Source organism: Dioscorea cayenensis, chromosome 5 (genome assembly GCF_009730915.1).
Source record: "Dioscorea cayenensis subsp. rotundata cultivar TDr96_F1 chromosome 5, TDr96_F1_v2_PseudoChromosome.rev07_lg8_w22 25.fasta, whole genome shotgun sequence".
Taxonomy (NCBI): Eukaryota; Viridiplantae; Streptophyta; class Magnoliopsida; order Dioscoreales; family Dioscoreaceae; genus Dioscorea; species Dioscorea cayenensis.
In genome coordinates this window covers 14977521-14999235 of record NC_052475.1, presented here as the reverse complement: position 1 = coordinate 14999235, position 21715 = coordinate 14977521, and the positions used below count along the sequence as shown (strand labels likewise).

Genomic DNA, 21715 nt, shown 5'->3' with positions numbered 1-21715 from the left:
ACATAATTTAAGCATATCTAAACCATATCTACATTTAGAGAAACAAAGTGGACTTTATGTTTGTTTAAAAAAAAAATTTAAGGTTCATTTCAAAAATCAATGAACCATAGCTAAAACATTATTTAAGCATATAATTAAAGCATGGATGATGGCACAATACATTGATGTGAAATAAACTTTAGGTTCATTTAAAAAAAATATTGGAAAAACTTAAGGTTCTTCTTCTGTTCTTTTATTATTATTTTTTTTTTATAAACTACTTTCATATAAACTACATTCAGAGACAAATAAAAAAAAGTAAAAAAATAGCCATTGCCATTGCCATTGCCATTGCCATTGCCTCCTCCATTTCACATCCATTTCAGATAACTACAATGCATTCATGTAAACTACATTCAAAGACAAATAAAAGATTAAAAAATAGCCATTTCCATATGATAAATGCCTAAATGTATGTATTCTATATGTATAATTTCAATACTATTCATTTGTGCTTCATGGATAGATGCCCTTTTATGGTTTAATTTGTTTTATTTATGTTACTGATGTGTTCTCGGCAAGTGCATAGGTCACACACAAGTAGTAAAGTAGTACCCCGTGAGGGGTAGGGTTGCCGAACCTCAAGGAATAGACTTAAAGTACTAATTTATCTTCTAATGTTCAGTTAAACAAGGATTGTACTTATGATCGAATTAAAAGATAATAACAAAGGAAAGAAATAATGGTAGAGGAAGGGAAATTAGGATTGAGGTTTCAACAACAAAAGAGCAATTCCCCAGGATGATTCTTATGAGTTATATCATGCTGACTTGATCCTAAAGCCTACCAGCTACATTCTAAGGTTCAAGTGTGTGCTCAAGATTTTCCAAGATAACTAGATTACATAAGGAGCAGTGTAATTCAAACTCATCACCTTATGCAAACACAAGATTAAACACAAGAAAACAAAAGAACTCCGTAAGCAATAAAATCAAGTGGTCAAAGCATATAAAACAATAAAGTTCACATCCCCGGGAACCATGGACGGTTAGCCCCTCATCGATGGGTACAAGGAGGAAAACAAAGATGAAGAACTAGAGAAAGAAGACATGACTCCCTTCTCCTCAAGATAATCTTCCTCGCCGAGCTCTGTATGCTAACCCCACTTCTCTTGTACCTCCAACTCTTCCTTGATCACCTTAGAAGGTGTGGTAAAGCCTGATCTTCATTCTCTTCAAAATCATCCCGGTGGAGATCAGAATTCCTGAATAAAAGATGAGAGCAAACTTTAGAAACTGGAGTTAAAAAAGGATGTCTTCAAGCTTGACACGGGCTAAACACGATCGTGCTTAGACCATGTTTCCATGGAAGGGTTTTGCTTGAATCGGCTAAGTGCTAACCTGGAATTTCCAGTGGGAGGAAGGGTGCTCATGCTTGGGTTGTGCTTCACTTGAACATGATCATGCTAGGAGCATCCAACGTGTGCTTCCTCCATTGAGTAGAAAATAACTCCGGCTTAACATTTAGAGAGAAAGGGTCATAAGCGTGCTCCAACCGTATTCACCCTGGTGACACTCCCTTGTAAACTTTCTCACTTGATCCGCATGAGGCTTGGATATTGAGGGAGACAGAACACGATTGTGCTCTGCCTGTGCTGAGCTTAAACACTTAGCCATTTTTTCAATCTTCACTAGATTGATAACCAGATTCACTCCTAATTGCTTCGAGCTCCTCAATTCCTACATCATTAACAAATATACCCAGAATAGCACTGAATGTATACAAAGATATGCTGAAAGGCAAGAAAAAACATAAATTGAGGGTACAAAAACATGAAATGAGTTGCACTCATTAGTTACAAACAATAAAGAAGCCAAGACGAGCTTGACAACGCAATTTAGGAAGAAATTGGCATCAAAAAAGGTGTTTTAGGACTCCAGGTAATGTAGAAACACTATAGCAAGCACTTAGCATGAAGGATTGAATTAATGGCAAGGCCTCGTGTTCTCCTTGTGGCTAACCTAGCGCCCTTGAGCATGGCCATAGGACAGCTGGAGATTTTTGCACCGGTATTTTCTCGGTGTTCTTTTGAGGCTCCAACCTTCCTAAGGCAAAATCCAAGGAGGGTAACCTGATCTAAGGTAGGTTTGAGGTGGAAATCAAGTGGAGAAGCTTATCTTGGCAAGATTCTTCGTCATCCTCACTTGGGGAAGCTTGAAGATGACGAGCGATGCCGTCCCCATTGTAGCGTATGTGGAAGCTTTCAAAGCAATCCGAGTCACTATCTCACCTCTATTTATTTGAGTGAATTTTATTATGCTTATTATAGTTATTTCCATGAGATTGAACTTTGTATTTGCTTATATAAATGGCTAAACCCCAAGGTCATCAGATGCCGGTGAACCTAGGGATGAACTTGCTTGTTTTGATGCTTTGATTTACTTTTAAGGCATTCAGTTTGGTTTGTGGTTCAAACTTTGTATTCATTGATGTATTGAATTGCATGAGAACTCTGTGGCTAAATTTCTAGGTTGTGGTTGGATATGCGGGATGCACCCTTGTATTAGACTTACTTAGCTTGAAAGGGATCCATATACGAATACAATGAGGGATTCGAGTATTTTGTATCCCTCCAATCATTATTGATGAACCTAGATGTTGTGTCTGACCCTAATTATAAAGCATAATGCAATCATAGGAGGATTTGGTCAGAAAAGATTCCACACCAATACTTGTCTAGGATTAGGGGTTAATTGCCAAAGGATTTGGGATTAACCAACTTTAGGAGTCTCTTGGCCCAAACTACCATTGCTTTGTAACCCTAGCATCCTTCTAGCTTTAGTAGCCTAAGGGAATCCACATCCATGACCATCTTCCCTTCTAGATCTTTCACCCAATCACCTTGGAATGTAGACACTTTCCTCTAGTTCTCTTTTTAATCTTTTTAGTAGTTTAAATCACTTGCACTCAAACTTGTAGGTTAAACAGCAAGTGAAAATGAAGTAAAGGTATCTCCTTGGCCCCGTGGAATATGACCCCTGTGTCACACACAGGATATTTCTTGATGATCCCGTGCACTTGCGGGTGAGCCATCAAGTTTTTAGCTCTGTTGTCGGGCGCCCACAAGGAATACTCGCAAACTTGTAGCTTGTTGATTTAGTCATTTTATTTTATTTATTTCTCTTGTTTTTATTTTTTTTATTGTGTTTTTATTTATTTTTTTGTTTCTTGTTGTCTTAATTTCATTTCTTTTTTCCATTTTCTTACATCTTTTAAGTTTTTCTTCTCTTGGGTTTAACTCTGGTTGTGTTTGATTTGTGTAAGGTATCTTTTGTATAACAAGAGCAAATCATTCAAACTTGTTGGAATTAAATGATGAAATTGAGATAACCTTACACCAAATATTGCAAGAAGAAACAAAAATTTTAGAACAACAAGAGATTTAGATAGAGGACAAAGAGTCTTTAGGCATGGCTGAAGAACTAAGAAAAACATTATTGGACTATGAGAGACAGCAATTTATGGGTTATGAATTTAGTGTGCAAGATCCAATAGTTCCGGCAACTAATTTTGAAATTAAGGCAAGTACAATTGGGATGATCCAAAATTCTATCCATTTTGATGGGTTAGCCGATGAGGACCCCCATGTCACTTTCAAGATAAATTCTGTGTCAAATGGCGTGATCAAACTAAGGCTTTTTCCATTCAGTCTGAGAGGGGCAGCTTACCAATGGCTTACTTCATTAACTCCGGGTTCAATCAAGACATGGAAAGAAATGCTGGAGAAATTCCTTGCAAGATACTCCCTGATAAATGCTTGTGTATAAGTATTATGAAGTATACTTTTCTTACATTGAGCATCACTTTTATCAGATTTTATGGCTCATTCATGTGTATTTGTGTTCTTTTGTGCATTTAGGATTGTGGAGACAAGTATAGAAGAAAGGGAGCAAAAATAGATCATGGACGCAATTGTTGAGGGAATTCTTGAACCGAACAAGGATTAAGGCATAAGTTGTGCTCATAGACATGTGGGTGTGTGCCAACCTCCAAAATGCTCAAGTAAATACACAAATTGGAGAGGCACAAAGACAGTCACACTCATATGTTCCGACTTATGTAACATTGTTAAGAGTTCCATCAATGTGCTAGAAAGTAAGACGCAACGTGATTTACCAAATGGTTATGTGCCCAACTTGGCGGGCTCAATGAAGAAAATGAAGTCAGGAGCATTGCAACAAAAGCACTGTAGCAGTTAATATTCATAGCGCGCAGGAAAATGAAGCCTGGAAATCCACACACCATTGTGGATTCCAGATTTCAGCCCTATAGAGACCACTTTGAGAGTGTTATTTGGGGATCATCTTCCTATCTTTTGCCTATCTTTTGGAAAGAGTGCGGCTAGGGTTTGGAGAGGTTTTTGCTGGGATTTTAGAGAGTTCCTACGGCATTCGACATTGAGTTCCTTTAGAAGAAAGATATTGGGGGTGCTTTCGTCGGCATTGATTTGGTGAGGTGTGCCCTAGGCTTGACAAAGGAGTCTGTGGAGAAGACGAGGCGGCTCCTTAAGACCATCGACATGGATGACAAAGGGGTTATCTCTATGGATTCCTTATATTTATCTTTGATTCCATCTTTGCTTTTATATTGCTCCATAAAGAGCTAAACCCTAGTGGATGCTTAGACTTGTAAACCGTAGGATGATTTTATTTCTTTGACTCCTATTATGTTTCTTTAATTGATTTTTTAATTGAGTTTGAATCTTGTGTGCATGTTGATTTGATTTTCCCTTAGAGTGGCACTAGGGTTGAGAATCTATCTAGATAATCCATTGAAGGGGTGACAACTTCATTAGGGTTAGACTCAGCAAGATTAAAGAGGGTTGAGAGGATGAGTCGAGAGGTAGTGGAACGTCCCCTTTCCCTTTTGACATGATTTATCCTACCTCTACATTTTAAGAATTCTTTGTGATCATGATAGAGTGAAGTGCTAAGAGACGAACTCCACTGGGGCTTAGTTATGCAAACAACAGAGTGAAGTGTTGAGTAATCATTAGTGTTGGGGCTTAATCCTGATTAGGGATCTTTCGCCTGGACCAAAGGGTTAGATCTACATTAGGGAATAGGGTTTATCACCTGGAATCTCTAGAGCTTCAAGAAATTCTACACAGTGTGAGGTGTCGAGAGCATCCCTTTCCGCCAGGGCATAGTGTAAAGGACTAGTCACGATTGACCTTAGGTTTCAGACCGTGTGTCTTTGGATCTCCATGATTCATTAAACTTCAATTATAAGACATAATATTAGTCTTGCACTTAAAACAATAGTCCTACGGTGAGAATTGTCATGGTACCGCATTTTACCATCGATTATCTCTCCTTATTTTTCTTGCTTTCTCTTTCTCTTTTACTTTTCTTTGCATTAATACCTTGAATCAAATCACAAATTGGTTTTCACTCTAGCTAAATAGCAATACTTGGTGCTTGTGAACAACTATTTGCTATGGATTCGACTACCCACTCACCCAGGTATTTTATTACTTCGACAACCCGTGCACTTGTGGTACACACACGCAAGAGGTGTGTCACTCCCACCTAGCAAATCAGCTAGACTCAAGCAGGAAATTTTAGCCTTTAGGTAAGGAGACTCAGAAACTTTGTTCGAAGCTTATGAAAGGTTTGAGGACCTTTTGAGAAAATTCCCCCATTATGGGGTTTTCTCTTGGATGAGAGTGCAAATGTTGTACAATTGGCTGAATTATCAAACCTGCCAACTCAGTGATATCATGGTAGGGCTTTTATTAAGCAACAAATACCCCAAGGATGTCGAGTAATTGATTAAAAACATGGCTAGAAATGAGTCCCATTGGAGTGCTAGGGGTAAACCACTAATGACTACTGGAATTTATGAAGTAAATGATAATGCTACTTTGGTTGCTAAATTAGATGCATTGACAAGAATGGTTGATCAGCTTACGATGGGTTCAAGCTCAAGTTATAGAATGGTCCAATCTTGTGAGACATGCAGGGAAGGGCATGCAACTCCATAAAGCCCAATCTCTGTTGCTTCAGTAGCCCCAATGGAGATAGTGGACTATGGTGGACTACTTTGGCATATTCTGGGGCTAGTATCAACGTCATGCCATATACACTTGATAAGTGCTTGTGTACTAAGAACACGAAGTATTCTTTTCTTACGATGATCATTACTTCTATCAAATTTTAGTGCTAATACATGTGCTTTTGTGTTCTTTTGCGCATATAGGATGGTGAAGTCAAATAAAGAAGATAGAAGCCAAAGTGGATGATGAACGCTTAGTGTGAATGAAATCTTGGAATGGACAAATGAGAAGACATAAGTTAGGCTCAAAGATATGTGAATATGTGCCAACCTCAATGTGTTAAAACAATTACAATGGTTTAGAGGGGCACAAAGACAGTCACATTTGCATATCCCGACTTGTGCAATGTTAGCAAGATCTTCACCAATGAGACCTTTTATTGAAGAAGCGATGCGATCTATGGCATAAACATGTGCCCGTTTATGTTTCCTCGAGTTAAAGTGTGGATTCAGGAGTATTTTGGTGGAGTACTATAGCAACACAGTAGCAAATTATTGTTCATAGGCCGCAGAAAGGCAGATTTCTAGAAATCCACAAGCCCTTGTGGATGCCTGATTCCAGCCCTTTATAAAGCCACGACTTGTACCGATTTGGGGTGATAAGTGCTTGTGTGATAAGAATACCAAATATTTTTACCTTATGTTGAGCATTACTTTTATCAGGTTTTAGCGCTAATACTTGTGCATTTGTGCTACTTTCATGCATATAAGGTTGTAAAGCTGAATGTTAAAGAAAGAAGCTAATGTAGATCATGAACACACACATTTGGAGGAAATCTTGAGAAGAATCAAACGCGAAGACATAAGTTAGGTTCAAGATGCAAGAATGTGTGCCAACGTCCTTGTATTCAAGCTAGCACAATGATTTGGAGAGGCACAAAGACAGTCACATTTGAGTATCCCGATTTGTGCATTGATAGCAAGAGCTTCACCAATGAGGCCATTTATTAAATAAGCAAAATGATCTATGATTTAAACGTATGTCTGTTTATGTTACCTCGATGAAAACATGGATTCGGGAGTGTTTCGGGACGGTACTGTAGCAGGGAATGCAGTACAATGTTGTAGTAATTACTGTAGCAGGTACTGTTTACAGCTGGGTAAGAAATTGAATTTCAGAGAATCCACACAGGCGTGTAGAAATTACCCATGCTCGTGCGAAAAATCCACAAGGGCGCCCACATGGGCATGTGGATGCCCGATTCCAACCCTTTTAAAAGCCAATTTTTAACCCGATTTCAGCATTCTTTTTATCTCCATCTTTTCTCCAACTTTCAAGAGGGCGCCGGCTAGGGTTTTGAGAGGTATTGGAAAGCGTTTTGGAGAGGTTCTATGGCTTCGACATCGCGCTCCACTTAGAAGAAGGTTATTGGGGGAGCTTTCGTCGGCACTGATCCGACAAGGTGTGCCCTAGGCCAGACAAGGAAAACTTTGGAGGAGACGAGGCCACTCCACAAGACCATCGACATGACTACCGAGGGGGTTTTTCTATGGATTACTTGTTTTTACATTCAATTTCATTGTTGATTGTAACTAGCTCCATGGAGAGCTAAACCCCCTAGTGGGTACTTGGATTTGTGAATCCTAGGATGTATTTGTTTCATTAAACCTTTTATTATACTTTCCTTAATTGATTTTTTAATTGAGTTCCAATCTTGGTTGTTTGATTGATTGAATGCTCCCTTAGAGTGACACTAGGGTTGAGAGGGTGAGTCGAGAGTTAGACAAAGCTACAAGAATTAGACAAAGCTAGATTGGAGAGAGTTGAGAGGGTGAGTCGAGAGGTAGCCGAGTGTCCCCTTTCTCCTTCGACGTGATTTATCCTACCTCCATTTCCTTGAGTTCTTTGTAGTCATAGTAGAGTGAACGGGCTAAGGGATAATCTTCCGTTGGGGCTTAGTTGCAAAGGCAACGGAGTGAAGCGTTGAGGCGATTTTAGCACCTAGTGCTTAATTGTGACTAGGGACCTCTCACCTGGACCAAAGGGTTAGGTCTACGTCTAGGAAGAGGGTTTATCACTTGGAATCTCTGGAACTTCATGCAATTCTATACAAGTGCAAGGTGTTGAGATTGTTCGATTTCTCCACCGGGACATCTTATAGAGTTAGTCACGGTTGACCTTAGATTTGGGACCGTGTATTGAAGGATTTCCATGACTCATTAAAGCATTAATTAGGAAGCATAATAGTTAGTTCTTCACTTGAAATAATTGTCCAAGGCGGAACAATATCCGAGTACCCCATTTATATCGATTGCCTCATCCCTCATTTACTTGTGCTTCTCTTTCTTGTTTCTTTTATTCTTATTTATACTACATCTTATCAACACAATCATTATTCATTTTCACTTGGTTAAGTAGCAATTTAAGTAACCTTATTCCCTACTCCCTGTGGATACGATACCCCACTCACCTAGGATTATTACTTCGACAAACCAGTGCACTTGCGGGGGTTCTTGTCATAGGGATCCATCTTTCATCTTTCTTTCCATCTTTTCTCCATCTTTTGAAAGGCTTGCAGCTAGGGTTTAGAGAGGCTTTGGTAAAGCTTTTAGAGTGGTTCTACGGTTTCGACACCGCGTTTCTCTTGGAAGATAGTTATTGGGGGAGCTTTTATCAGCACCGATCCGGCGAGGTGTGCCCTAGGCTTCACAAGGGAACCTTTAAAGAGGACGAGGCTACTCCACAAGACCATTGACATGAATATCGAGGGTGTTTTACTTATGGATTGCATGTTTTTACTTTCGATTTAATTATTGATTGTATCTTGATCCATGGAGAGCTAAACCCCTAGAGGGTACTTGGACTTGTAAACCCTAGGATGTTATTGTTTTATTGACCTTTTATTATGATATTTTGATTGATGTATTTAATTGAGTTCCAATCTTGAATGCTTGTTGAATGATTTCTCCCTTAGAGTGACACTAGGGTTGAGAGTCTACATTGGCAATTCTTGTGAGTGAGTGACACACCATGAGGGTTAGACAAAGCAAGATTGGATAGGGTCGAGAGGGTGAGTGGAGAGATAGCAGAATGTCCCCTTTCCCCTTCGGTGTGATTTATCCTACCTCTATGTTCCAAGGGTTCTTTGCGGTCGCAATAGAGTGAATTGCTAAGAAAGGAACTCCGTTGGGGCTTAGTTACACGAGCAACAGAGTGAAGCGTTAAAGTAATCCTTAGTGTTGGGGCTTAATTGTGACTATCAGTCTTTCGCCTGGACCAAAGGGTTAGACCTATATTAAGAAATAGGGTTTATCACTTGGAATCCCTAGAGCTTCTTGCAACTTTACACAGTGTGAGGTGTTGAGACTGGTTGATTTCTTCGCCAAGGCATAGTGTAGAGTTAGTCACGGTTGACCTTAGGTTTGGGACCGTGTATTTAAGGATGTCCATGACTCATTAAGCATTAGTTAGGAAGCATAATAGTTGGTTTTGACTTTAAGCAATAATCCTAGAAGGAACAATATCCGAGTACCCCATTTTTATCGATTGTTTTTCCTCTCATTTTATTGTGCCTCTCTTTCTTATTTTCTTTAGTTTTTTTGCATCGATCTTTATCCACACCATCATTGTTTCATCTCCACTTAGTTAAGTAGCAATCTTGGTGTTCCTATTCCTTAATTTCTGTTGATACGATACCCCACTCACTTGGGATTTATTACTTTGATAAACCTGTGCACTTGCAGTTTACACGCAAAGGGGTGTGTCAACACTCTTTATGAAATTGGTGTTGGAAGATTTAAAACCCATAAGGATGATGGTGCAACTGGCCGACCACTCAATGAGAAAACCCCGAGGAATGGTAGAGGATGTCCTGGTGAAGGTAGATAAGCTCATTATCCTCGTGGATTTTGTAATCCTTGATGTGGATGATGAGGTTAACGTTGCTTTGATCCTATGGAGCCCATTTCTTAACACTATGGGTAGCCTCATTGATGTGAAGGGAGGTAAAATGACACTGAGAGTAGGGGAGAAAGAAGTGGTCTTCACACTCTGGGCACACACTAGACCATAATAATAAACTTCATTTTGCTGATGGTACTGACATTATTACTTCTGACTATGTGCAGGAGGTTTTATTATTAAACCCACTTGATGAATACTTGAAGGAGTTAGAGAAAAAATGCCAAGAAAAATTTTCCATTCCCTCACTTGTACAATGTGTGAGTTACATGGAGAAAACCCCTTCACTAACTAGCAAAAAGAAGAAGAGGTTAAAAAAAATGTGGAGTAAGGTGAATAAAAAGAAGAAGGGCATGGATCTTACACTATCACCGCCAAGAGAGATTGATCGGTTATAATTTGATGGACAAGGTGAATTTCAAGTCGATTTATGCCTTTCGATGAACTTCCTATGTGGCAATGTGTTCAAGAAAATAGGAGGTAATTCTCCTCCATTTGACCCACCATGATGTTAACTGAAGGTAAGTCGAGCTAATAACATTAAAAAAGTGCTTCTTGGGAGGCAACCCAAGCCTTTTAAATTCATCGTATTTATTATTTTCATATTCTTTGTGTGTGTTGTTGTTTTGTTTGTTGTGGTTGTAATCATGCTTTTTATATTAAGCTTATTGTCTAATTTATGCGTGTTATGAGTTCTTGGTGTTTGTTCATTGATTTGGTGTCATTTGAATGTAAATTCTTGTGCATTTTGGTGTTATAGATGTTGTATATCAATTTGTTTTGAGGTTGCAAGCAAGGGTATGTGTAAAATGTGTTTTTCTAGGTCTTCACGACCATCCTTGATGCCGTAAGGATGGCCGTGAAAATTTCCCGAGAGCCTTTGCGGGCTCCCTTGCTCCCGCAAGGACCCCAGTGAGCAAAACCTGAGAGGGCTTGCTGGCAAGCTTGCTGCCGCAAGCCCTCTTGCAAGCCAAGGCCGAGAGGCCTTGAGAGCGCAAGCTTGCCCGCATGGCACGGATAGCCCGCTATTTGGGGCTACCCTCTCACTCTCTCCACTATTCATCTTTCTTCTTCATAGTTCTCTCTCATTTCTCATCCATTTTCCTTCATTTTTTCACCTTTTTCTCCATTTTTCCTCCTCTAATCTTCTTTCCCACCGGATGTCATCTCATTGGATTTTCAAGCCCTAACCCAAGGTTTATCCTAAACTTGGTTTTTATTCTTGGATTATAATGCTTTTAAAGTTTACATCTTGTGGTTGAATGTTTGGATGTGGTTTGTGATATTTTTATGAGCTTTTTTCCAACTTTGTAAAATTTTCAAAGCTCCATTTACCAGGGAAACTCTTGCAAAATATATTTTGGGGTCTCTAAACTCCTTTTGAGTTGTTTGACACCCCTAGCATGCTAAACCCTTGTTTCTTTTGTTTGTGGTTTAATTTTGTGCATCTTATCTTGTAGGAATGCCTACTAAATGAGTGGCTTCAAGAGAGCAAGGTAGGGTGATACCTTTGGCAAACCACATTTTACACAAGTGTCAGACAAAACAAGGTATGCATTATTGGCACATAAACCCTTTGGCATTACTTGGAAGATTGATTGGAATGACTTAGAAGCCTTGGGTTTAGGTAGTTTCATCTTGGAGCACATTTTACATATGGATGGGACAAGATCTTTGCCATTGATGAACCCACTTATCGTGAGCTCACTCCAGAGGTTTTATCTTTCATATGCGGGTCTTCTTCTTCCGTTGGCACCACTTTTGTCAACACCACATCCATGGCACCGCCTTTTCCTTCCAACACTTAGCAACTCTTTTGACTCTCGGACACGTATGGGTTTATTGTTTCTGTTGTTACTTCAGTCACTTTGTTATATTTTGTGGTTATAATTGTTGTTGTGTACTTTGTAGTTGGCAAGGGTTCAGTCCCTGCTAAACTTTCTCTATTCTAGTGCTTTTCCTTATGTTTTTCTCCATTTGTGAGATTTGAGATGTGATATACTCATTGATTTTTGTAGGTCTATCAGGACATGAGCTTCACTCTCACCACCCTCTACAAGCTAGGCTCCCCTATATTTGTGCATATATTGCAACATTACTCACTTACAAAATGGGGAAGCTTCTTTATATGCTTCCCATGTATTTTATTGTTATTCTTCACCATGTACTAATGCTTTATGTACATTGAGGGCAATGTGCAACTGAAGGTGTGGGGATGGGGTACTTCATTCAATTGCATTCTTGATTTACTTATGACAGGTATGATACATTGTTAAGAACTTCTTCGCTTGAAGGAATGATAGATGTGAGTTGCAATTTTTTTTATTGTGCTTGAAAGGAAGTCATGTTTTATCTCTAGTGTACCCTTTACATTTGTCACAAAACTTCCACCTTGCACATTCCGGCTAACCCATTATTTTGATTCCAGCATTAGATTGTTAAATGCTTTCCTCAATGATCATTTAATAACTTTTGGTTCAATTATTGTTTTCTTTAACCTAAAGTGAAGTTATGGCAGGTAGTGGACCAAGTGACATGAGATAGGATGTATATAGAATTGATGTAAAGACAGTATTCTGCTGCTCACATAAGCTAAGTAATTACGGATACTAACTCCTAGCCAGAGTGTGCTTTAAGCCAACAACTAGTGAAGCATGAATGCGTATATGTAGATATGTAAACAACATGTGCATCCTCCAGAAAGATTTTTGTACAGTCTACATTAGTAAAAAACAACCATTGATCTCATGGACTCTACACTATAAGTAAATAGAGGCGAGAGTTATACTTAGGGGTCGAAAAGGGTCTTGATTGATCATTGAATGTGTCTTTAGCAATTCTAAGGCTGGTAGTCATCATATGTGGAGTGAATAGGGAGAGCAAGGGTGAAAGTTTGGACACACTCACTGGAAGCATTCTAGACAAAACAGGACTATCTTTACTTGGTTACTTGCAATACAACTCATCTTCTTGATTTCTTTTCGCTTGCGCTTGTGGAGTTCTTTGAGGTCATGCATTTAGTCTCTTATCATCGTGCCCATGTTCTTCATGTTTTGTTTACTTGAGGACAAGCAAATGCTTAGGTGTGGGGATGTTTGATAAGTTCCTAAATCTATGTATTCTAAACATATAATTTTGGCACTATTCATTTGTATTTGTTGGATCAATGTCGTTTTATAGTTTAATTGGTTTTATTTGTGTTATAGGCCGTAAAGAAGACAAGGCGAGCTCAATAACACAATTTAAAAAGAAATCGATATCGAAAACGATGTTTTAGGGCTCTAGGCAGTGTAGCAGCACTATAGCAAGCACTGTAGTATAAAGGATTGAAGAAATGACAAGGCCTCAAGTTCTCCTTGTGGGAAACCTTGAGCTCGTGAGGATGGGCACAAGACATCTGGAGATTTTGCATCATATTATAATAGAGATCATTGTAGCAGATTACTGTAGTAGGGAATACTGTAGCAGTTACTATAGTACTTTAAAGAAATTTTGGGCATAAATCCAAAGGGCCTTATAGGATGGCTTACGCCTGTAAGCCAGGCTATGAAGAAAACCGTATAAGGTTTTTATGCCATTCCTAGGGCATTATGAAGGAGATTCTTGGTCTACTTTTGGGGCTCTAACTTTCCTAAGGCAAAATCCAAGGAGGAAAACCAGATCTAATGTAGATTTGAGGTGGAAATCAAGTGGAGAAGCTTATCTTGGCATGACCCTTCATCACCCTCACTTGGGGAAGCTTGAAGACAACGAGAGAAGCCACCCTCATTGTGGCGTACATGGAAGATTTCCACTTAATCCGAGTCACCATCTCACCTCTATTCATTGGAGGGAGTTTTATTATACTTGGTTTAGTTATTTCCATGAGATTGAACTTTGTATTTGCGTGTATGGACAACTAATTCCAAGGTCACTTAATACTGGTGAACTTTTGGGTGAACTTGCTTGTTCGGATGCTTTGATTTACTTTTAATGCATTTGGTTTGGTTTGTGGTTCAATCTTTGTGTTCACTGATGTATTGAATTGCATGAGAACTCTGTGATTCAATTTCTAGGTTGTACTTGGATGCGCTAGATGCGCCCTAGTATTCGACTCACTTTGCTTGAAAGGAATCCATATACAAATACACTGAGGGATTTGGGTATATTGTTCCCCTCCAACCATTATGGATGAACCTAGATGTTGTGTTTGACCCTAATTAGAGATTTCTTTAAGCTTAATGCAATCATAGGAGGATTTGGTTGGAAGAGATTCCGCACCAATACTTCTATGGGATTAGGGGTTCATCGTCGAGGGATTCGGGATAAACATACTTTTAGTAATCTCTTGGCCCAAACTACCACTGCATTGTAACCCTAGCATCCTTCTATCTTTAGTAGCCCTGAGGGAATCCGAATCTGTGACCATCTTCCCTCATAGATCTTTCACCCAATTACCTTGGCATGTAGACACTTTCCTCTAGTTCTTTTTAATCTTTTAGTAGTTTAGAACACTTGCACTCGAAGTTGTAGGTTAAATAGAAAGTGAAAATGAAGTAATGGTAGCTCCTTGGCCCCGTGGAATATGACCCCTGTGTCACACACAGAGTATTACTTGACGACCCCGTGCACTTGTGGGTGAGCCATCACCATACCTACAACATAATTTAAGCATATGTAAAGAATATCTCCATTCAAAGAAACAAAGTGGACTTTATGTTCATTTAAAAAAAACTTAAGGTTCATTTCAAAAAAAAAAATAATTTCAATAATCTAAAAGATAATTTAAGCTTATAATTAAAGCATTACTGATGGCACAACACATTGGTGTGAAATAGACTATAGGTTCATTTAAAAAAACATTGGAAAAACTTAAGGTTCTTCTTCTGACAAATACAGCCATCGCCATTGCCTCCTCCATTTTACATCCATTTCAGACAACCACAATGCATTCATATAAACTACATTCAGAGACAAATAAAATATTAAAAAATAGGCATTGCCATATCTATTACATAATTTAAACATATCTAAAGCATATGTAAACCATATCTAGACCATATCTACATTCAGAGAAACAAAGTGGACTTCATGTTTATTTAAAATAAACTTGAGGTTCATTTTAAAAAAAAAAAATTTAAGCATAGAAACTACACTCAGAGACAAATAAAAAGATTAAAAAACAGGCAATGACATATCTATAGCATATTTTAATCATATCAAAAGCATATCTAAACCATATCTACATTGGCTCCTCTAGTTTGGAATAAATACTGAACATTTAAACCCTTTGGGTTGTTATAACTTTTGATGTTCTTGCAATTCATACAATAGCCAAGAAAACTTAGGGTTTTTTACATTATTAATAGAATTTCAGTAATATGGTACTAATATTGGAAAAACTTAAGATGAACACAATGCACTAAATTAAGATGAACCCAATGTAATGATGTGAACTGGAATCATCTAACAACTGATTTAAGTTAATAATTTATGTTGATTTAGGGTTTCCGAAAAAGGGCTCACTGTAATCTGGTGCTTCGTCCTCCTTCTCATCTTCTTTCCCAATTAACTGCCATCTTCAAGGTGCTTTGTCTCTTCTTCTTGCACACCAGCGATAGTGGGCGACACCTCCCTCACAAGACCCCAAGGTTCGATGAACGGATGAAACCCTCCTCTTCTTGTGAGTTGTGTCTCTCGGAAGGGGAAAGAAATAAAAAAAGGAAAGGAGATGAGGTTGATGGCGACCATTGGAGAGTTTCTCCAATACGTGGGTAATGGGTCACGTGAGGGAAAGATTGACTTGGAAGAATGCTGAGATGGAAACACCACGTTGCGAGCAAGAGTGGCTTGTCCTTGCTTATGAGGATTTCCCGGCCGCCACATTAATAAAATGTGGCCGAAGTTATCCGGGGTACCTAACCAGTGAAATGGAATTAAAAATGGATATCCATTTTTAATTAAATTAAAGTTTAAACCCCAAAATGATGATCCACCTTAGTTGGGTACCCTCTAAAAATTTTACTCAACTTTTGATATCTTATATGTAAGTTAAATACTTTAACCGTTAAATTATTGTAATAATAGGATATATGGTGATTTTTGAAGTGTTGGTAATAATGTAAAAATGTTCAAATGTTTAATATAAGTTAAATGTGTAGCTAACTTGTTGAGTTTACTTATTCGAATTGTTTTAGGATAAATAAATAAACAAAATGTGCTCCTCGATGATCTCTAATTTGGGAAATTAAAGTCCCTTTGTGATAATCAGATAGCAAACAGATTGTTTTGAAGATGACAGGTGAGGAAGACAAATTGATGATGAGAAGGTCTTGTTGAAAATCCAGCAGCTTAATGGCAAGGGGTAATTTTATAAATAAAAGGCAAAAACAATGGCAGAATGGTAAATTAAAAAAAATCTCCATATCCATTTATCTGGTTCTCAACCTCTGTTGCTCCATGTCTCCTCCACTCTCTTCCATCTATTATCCATCTTTCTTGAATTTTTTTTTCTTTTTTTTTTCTTTTTCAATAGTAATGGCGAATGCTTCCAGTTTAACGTCTGTGAATGCTATGGTTGCTCCAGCCAACCCGCTGTTGATCACCCACAGGACCAATCTTTTCCTTTCTGGTTTTCGTGTCACTACCTCTCAGAAATCTTCTTCCTCTTTTCAATCTCTCAAGGTTGAGGTGAGGATCTCTTTTGTTTCGCAGTGATTCTCTTGGAAAGGAGAAAAAGCTTTCCTGTTTTTTTGTTCTTCTGGTTATCAAATAAAAGTTTAGTTTGAAATAAAAATAAAAAAATTGCTCAAAATCATTGTTGTATTCATGTTGAAAGAGTATCCATTTATGTTTCCCTTTTCCTGTTTTCGTTTTCTTTAATTATATTGTTTTGATTGTTTTCTTTCTGGAGCAGGCCACAGGTAGCAACAAAGAAACAAAGCCAAAAAGCATTGTTTGTGGCGATTGTGATGGAAATGGTTGGTGGCTTTATTTTACTTGTGATATTTTGGCTTTCCAAGTTTCATATTTCTAAATTTTGTTTCAATTTCAACTGTGTGTGGTTTCTTCATTTGAAACTTTGCTTTAATTATTATTATTTTTTTTATTTTATTTTTTTTGCGTGGATGAAAACTTTGCATTGTGTACTAGGTTAACCACCTAATTTTAACTCTTAAAAAATTTGCCAATGATAAACAGAGCTCTTGAAGGCTTGGTGAATAGTGATGTATGTTCACCTCCAGTGTCTCAGCTTTCACAGAGGAAGAGGGTTGAGTTGAATCTGTTACCAATTATTTGATGATCATTGTTTTCATAATAAAAAAAAAATACAATTGCATGCAAGGCTCCTACTTTAAATGTAATTTATTGTCTTTGGTGCCTGGATGACATAAGGACACTGGTGTTTTATTAAGCTCATCGCTCTCATGTAAGTTTTAAGGTCTTGCATGTTATGTTAGAGAGGGAACGTGTGCATTCATCTCTCTTGGAGAGCAAATGATGTTGGGTGGTTTATGTTAAGCTAGGAGAGGAAAGTGTTTGAAGGATATAGAAAGGGATTTCAGTAAGAAGTTATTAGTCATAAAATGCTGATTGCATTTGTCTCATGGATTTCTATGCTGTCTTTTGAGTTAACTTTGTGGGTTTATCTCTTATAGAAAACATATGATAAACGTATCGATCTATCTGTGTATAGTCACTACCTGCGTGCTGCATAATACTCTTGTGGTTTTAATACATAGTCCCCAAGGAAGGTCCTTTGGTGTCTCGTTTTAAGGACATGTACATGTCTTCATATTACAGAGTATTTTTATCCATTGTTTGGTCTGTGTGACATTTTCGGAGTTCCTGCTGCTCTTTCATACATCTACCTGTTTTGATGTTTGACATTGTCAACATACCACTCTTTTCTAACAAGTGATCTACATTTGGTTTCCTTTTGAACAAATCATGTTTCTGGTCTCTGTGTACCGATAATCATGAAGCTTAACATCTATTATAAATAGAATAATTAGCAATCTGGAAATTAAGAAAAATGCTTTTGCCATTGACAGGCGCAATCTTGTGCACACAATGCAAAGGAACCGGAGTGAATTCCGTTGATCACTTTAATGGTCAATTTAAAGCAGGGGGATTATGTTGGCTCTGCAGGTAATTCATATAACTTTTAATTGCAATATCATCTGAAACATGATTGCATATAGTAAGTTATCATGTTGGGATGTCAGTTTAAATGTTTATATTTGTGTTATGGTGGTGCAGAGGAAAGCGGGATATCTTATGCGGGAATTGCAACGGTGCAGGCTTTATTGGTGGATTCATGAACGCACCTGATGATTAAGATTTTATGAGACAAGTTGGAAATGAGGAAAAGTGTTTTCGCATGTAATAGCAAAACAGCGTCTTTTTTTTTTATCTGCAGTATGATTAACTGCTGGTTTTCATATCAACCAAGCTTTGACAATCTTCTGATTGATGCCTTGAGACATATTGGAGTGGTTGCTGCTTTGTGGATCTGTTGCTTAATATAATGGATTTTGAACATCAGCATTGTGTTTGTTGGAACAATGATTTCATACTTGAAACAAAACGCAGCCAAATTTGAACATGAAATAATAAATAAAACAAATAGTGAGAAACGGAAATGTGGAAAGTCATGATGCTCTCTTGGTATTAAAAAAAATATATCATTGTGGACATTTCTACAATCGGTGAGAAACAAATAGTTTATAGTTCAAAATCTGAAAACTAAAGAGATGGTGCGCGCACTAGGTAGGGGTCGAACCTACGACTTTCTGCTTAGGAAACAGACGCACTATCCACTGAGATACAGGCGCTTTGTTTTGTAGGGATCAAACTAGAGTAAAATTTTAAAAACTGTAGGAAAACAACTCAGCAACTACAACTTGCTACATTATCATTTTGCAAAAAAATAAAAATAAAAAAAAAACGAGCGGAGGAAGCGAACCTCTACCTACTCCACATTCCATCACAAAACAAAAACAAAATGCATTCATAAACGACAATACCACCATATCATCCCATCTCTCATCTTATTTCTTAACAAAGATCCTTAGCCTTAGTAATTTAGCATCCATCATCTTCTCAACAAGAATAGACATAAACAAAGGATGCATTGATACAGACACTACTACTTCTTCAACACTCAGAAAGGATCCATGACACTGTAACCCAACTCAAATCAGAAAAAAAAAAACAAAGGATCATCACATCTGCATACGCTACACAAGTTGAGCACCACCAGTTGGTCGGGTCACCAAACGTGGGCAATTATTAAACCCAAACCACACACCATTCGGGATCGGAGATCCATAGTAAAAGTTCACAAAGCGGTGATAACTAGTCTCCAAGATCTGAACCCATTCGGGTGTCCACCCATCCCAACCATCACGGCGCACATACAAGTAGCATACACCATACCCACAGGGCCCTTGCATCTTGAACGTGTCCGTCGAACACCTCTCGAACGCCCCCGACGATGGGTCGTCCAGCCGCGGCGCGTATACCTCGTTGCGGTAGGCGTCGCCGAAGGCGATGCTGATCATGTCTCGAGTGTACCGAGGGGAAGAGCAGCTCGTCTTGATTTTCACCGTGTATGAACAACCACCCCTCACGTTGTTTAAACGACCAACCTGCAAAAAACAACAACAAGGTTTTTGGAATTAAATGCGATGAACTACTTCATTGACACATTTCATCGAATACCTTGCTGGTGTCTTGGGGTTTGAAGGTTGCGAGCTCTTCAGGTTTAGGGTTTACGGCAGAGGACGACGATGAAGATGGTGAGGAGATGCAGAAGACGAGGAAGAGTAGGAAAAAGGGCGTGGATCTCGCCATTGAGATGATCTGGTTGTGGGAGGAGATCGTTCCAGAATGATCCCAAGAAATGAGAAAGGGCTTAATTAATAATAAGTGGAGACCAGAGCATGTGGTTGTGGATGCTTTGACACGAGCGCTGGTACTGATCTCGTGCGTGCCACATTACTGCGAACCCGATGTGTCAGCTTGACTTGAAACAGTGAACAGAGAGACTTCGATTTGTGTATATATTAATATACGTGGCATGATCATGTGATCTTATGATTATAAAGTAGATTTTTCAAAAAAGGATATGGGATTTTATTTGATGTCAGATATTAAAATAAATTAAAGAAATATCCTGTTTAAAAATATTGTATGAAATCGGTTTTGACTGGAGTCAAAATTAATTAAAAAGTCCTACAATTAATTGATCTACTCAAAGGATCATCATGTTTAAATTTTTTTTTTTTAAAAAAAAATATCGGCATATTTTTTATATTTATCATCATCTGTTGTCTCATTTTTTTCATTTTATAAAATTAAAAGTTTTTAAGTAAATATGCATATGATATTTAAGAATTATCAATGTCATTAATAATTATTATTTCTAAAAATATCGATAAATTATTTATAGGCATGTGATTAAAGTAGAGGGAATGATGAATTAAAAGAAAATAAGAAGTATAGTAATCAATTTTTTTTTTGTTTGGATCGTGACCAAAGTAATGCAGAAAATAGGGAATGTAATCACCACATGGATGAGGGGACAGATTATTCATGCATAATTTCATAAATAAAATTTATATTTCTTAAAAATATTTGATATAATTAAATATGAAAACTAACCTATAAAAGTATTTAGAAATATACTGTGTGAATGATGTGATTATTTACACATTTTCAACAACCTAAAATTTTGTGGATATCATCTACTGTGATTATCGGTTAGCAAAATTACTTATACAAAAAAAAACAAAATAAGTAAAATACTGATTTATGTTTTTTTTATTTTTTTAATTTGTTATCTTCCTACTTTTTAAAAAAAATTTAAAAAATCTTTATTCCTTCTGATGAAAACATGATTAAAAATGCTCATATTTAAGCTCCAATTGGTCCGACCATTCGTTCATGAAGTAAACAATTCAAGGAGCATGGACTGATTTGAGAAGTTTAGACACAATTTAATTTGTGAAGATCTATTAAAGGTGACAAAGGTGTGTCATATTATGAAAAATCTATCATTTAAAATCAAATTCAAATTTGTGATAACCCAAAAAGAAGAATCGTCAAAGATGCAACATAAAAGACATAAATCAAAATTAAGCATTACTTACAAATTTTAGCTTTACTAGATAATCATCTTTAGCAAAATATTTGTTATTTTATTCCTTATATAGTTTGGTTTAATTTGGGGATTGTAAGGCTTGCATGATAAGAAATTAATGTTTTTCCTATTTGGTTTCAATAATTTACGAATATTGGCATTAATTTAGGGTTTTTGTTGGTTGTCACAATTCAATGTCTCCTATATTTAAGAAGCCTCTTCGGCTAAACTAAGAGATTATCTTTTACTAGAAAATTGTGAGATTATTGAATTCTCTTTTTGGTTCTTTGAAAACTATTTGAGTTTATCGAAGTTTCCGTGGTGCTTAACCTTCGACTTATCAAATAGCCTTCAGCAACTGTTCGTGGCATCTTCACATACTGAGGTTCTTGATTAATGACAAACGGTCTTTTGCGTATGTAACGCAAGTGCAGGGGTTTGTCGAAGTAATAATACCCGGTAAGTGGGTAGTCGAATCCACAGGGAATAGTGATTTAAAACACAAAGATTGCTATTTAACTAGAATGAAGATGAATCGATAATGATGTGAATAATAATTAATAAAAATAGAAATAAGAAAAGAAGAAGGAGGC

General features: G+C 37.5%; 2 protein-coding genes across 2 annotated transcripts; one reads left to right on the top strand and one right to left on the bottom strand.

The window, feature by feature from the left end:
• The first annotated feature begins 16424 nt into the window (after positions 1-16424).
• Positions 16425-18523, top strand: LOC120260595 (protein BUNDLE SHEATH DEFECTIVE 2, chloroplastic). The gene is made up of 4 exons (XM_039268104.1): positions 16425-16666; positions 16893-16956; positions 18031-18127; positions 18239-18523. The coding sequence occupies exons 1-4, from the start codon at positions 16436-16438 to the stop codon at positions 18315-18317; spliced, it is 471 nt and encodes a 156-aa protein (XP_039124038.1). The 5' UTR covers positions 16425-16435; the 3' UTR covers positions 18318-18523.
• A 465-nt stretch (positions 18524-18988) lies between these two features.
• Positions 18989-19977, bottom strand: LOC120260457 (embryo-specific protein ATS3A-like). The gene is made up of 2 exons (XM_039267937.1): positions 19703-19977; positions 18989-19629 (listed from the first exon to the last, which is right to left on the bottom strand). The coding sequence occupies exons 1-2, from the start codon at positions 19832-19834 to the stop codon at positions 19219-19221; spliced, it is 543 nt and encodes a 180-aa protein (XP_039123871.1). The 5' UTR covers positions 19835-19977; the 3' UTR covers positions 18989-19218.
• Between the last annotated feature and the right edge of the window lie 1738 nt (positions 19978-21715).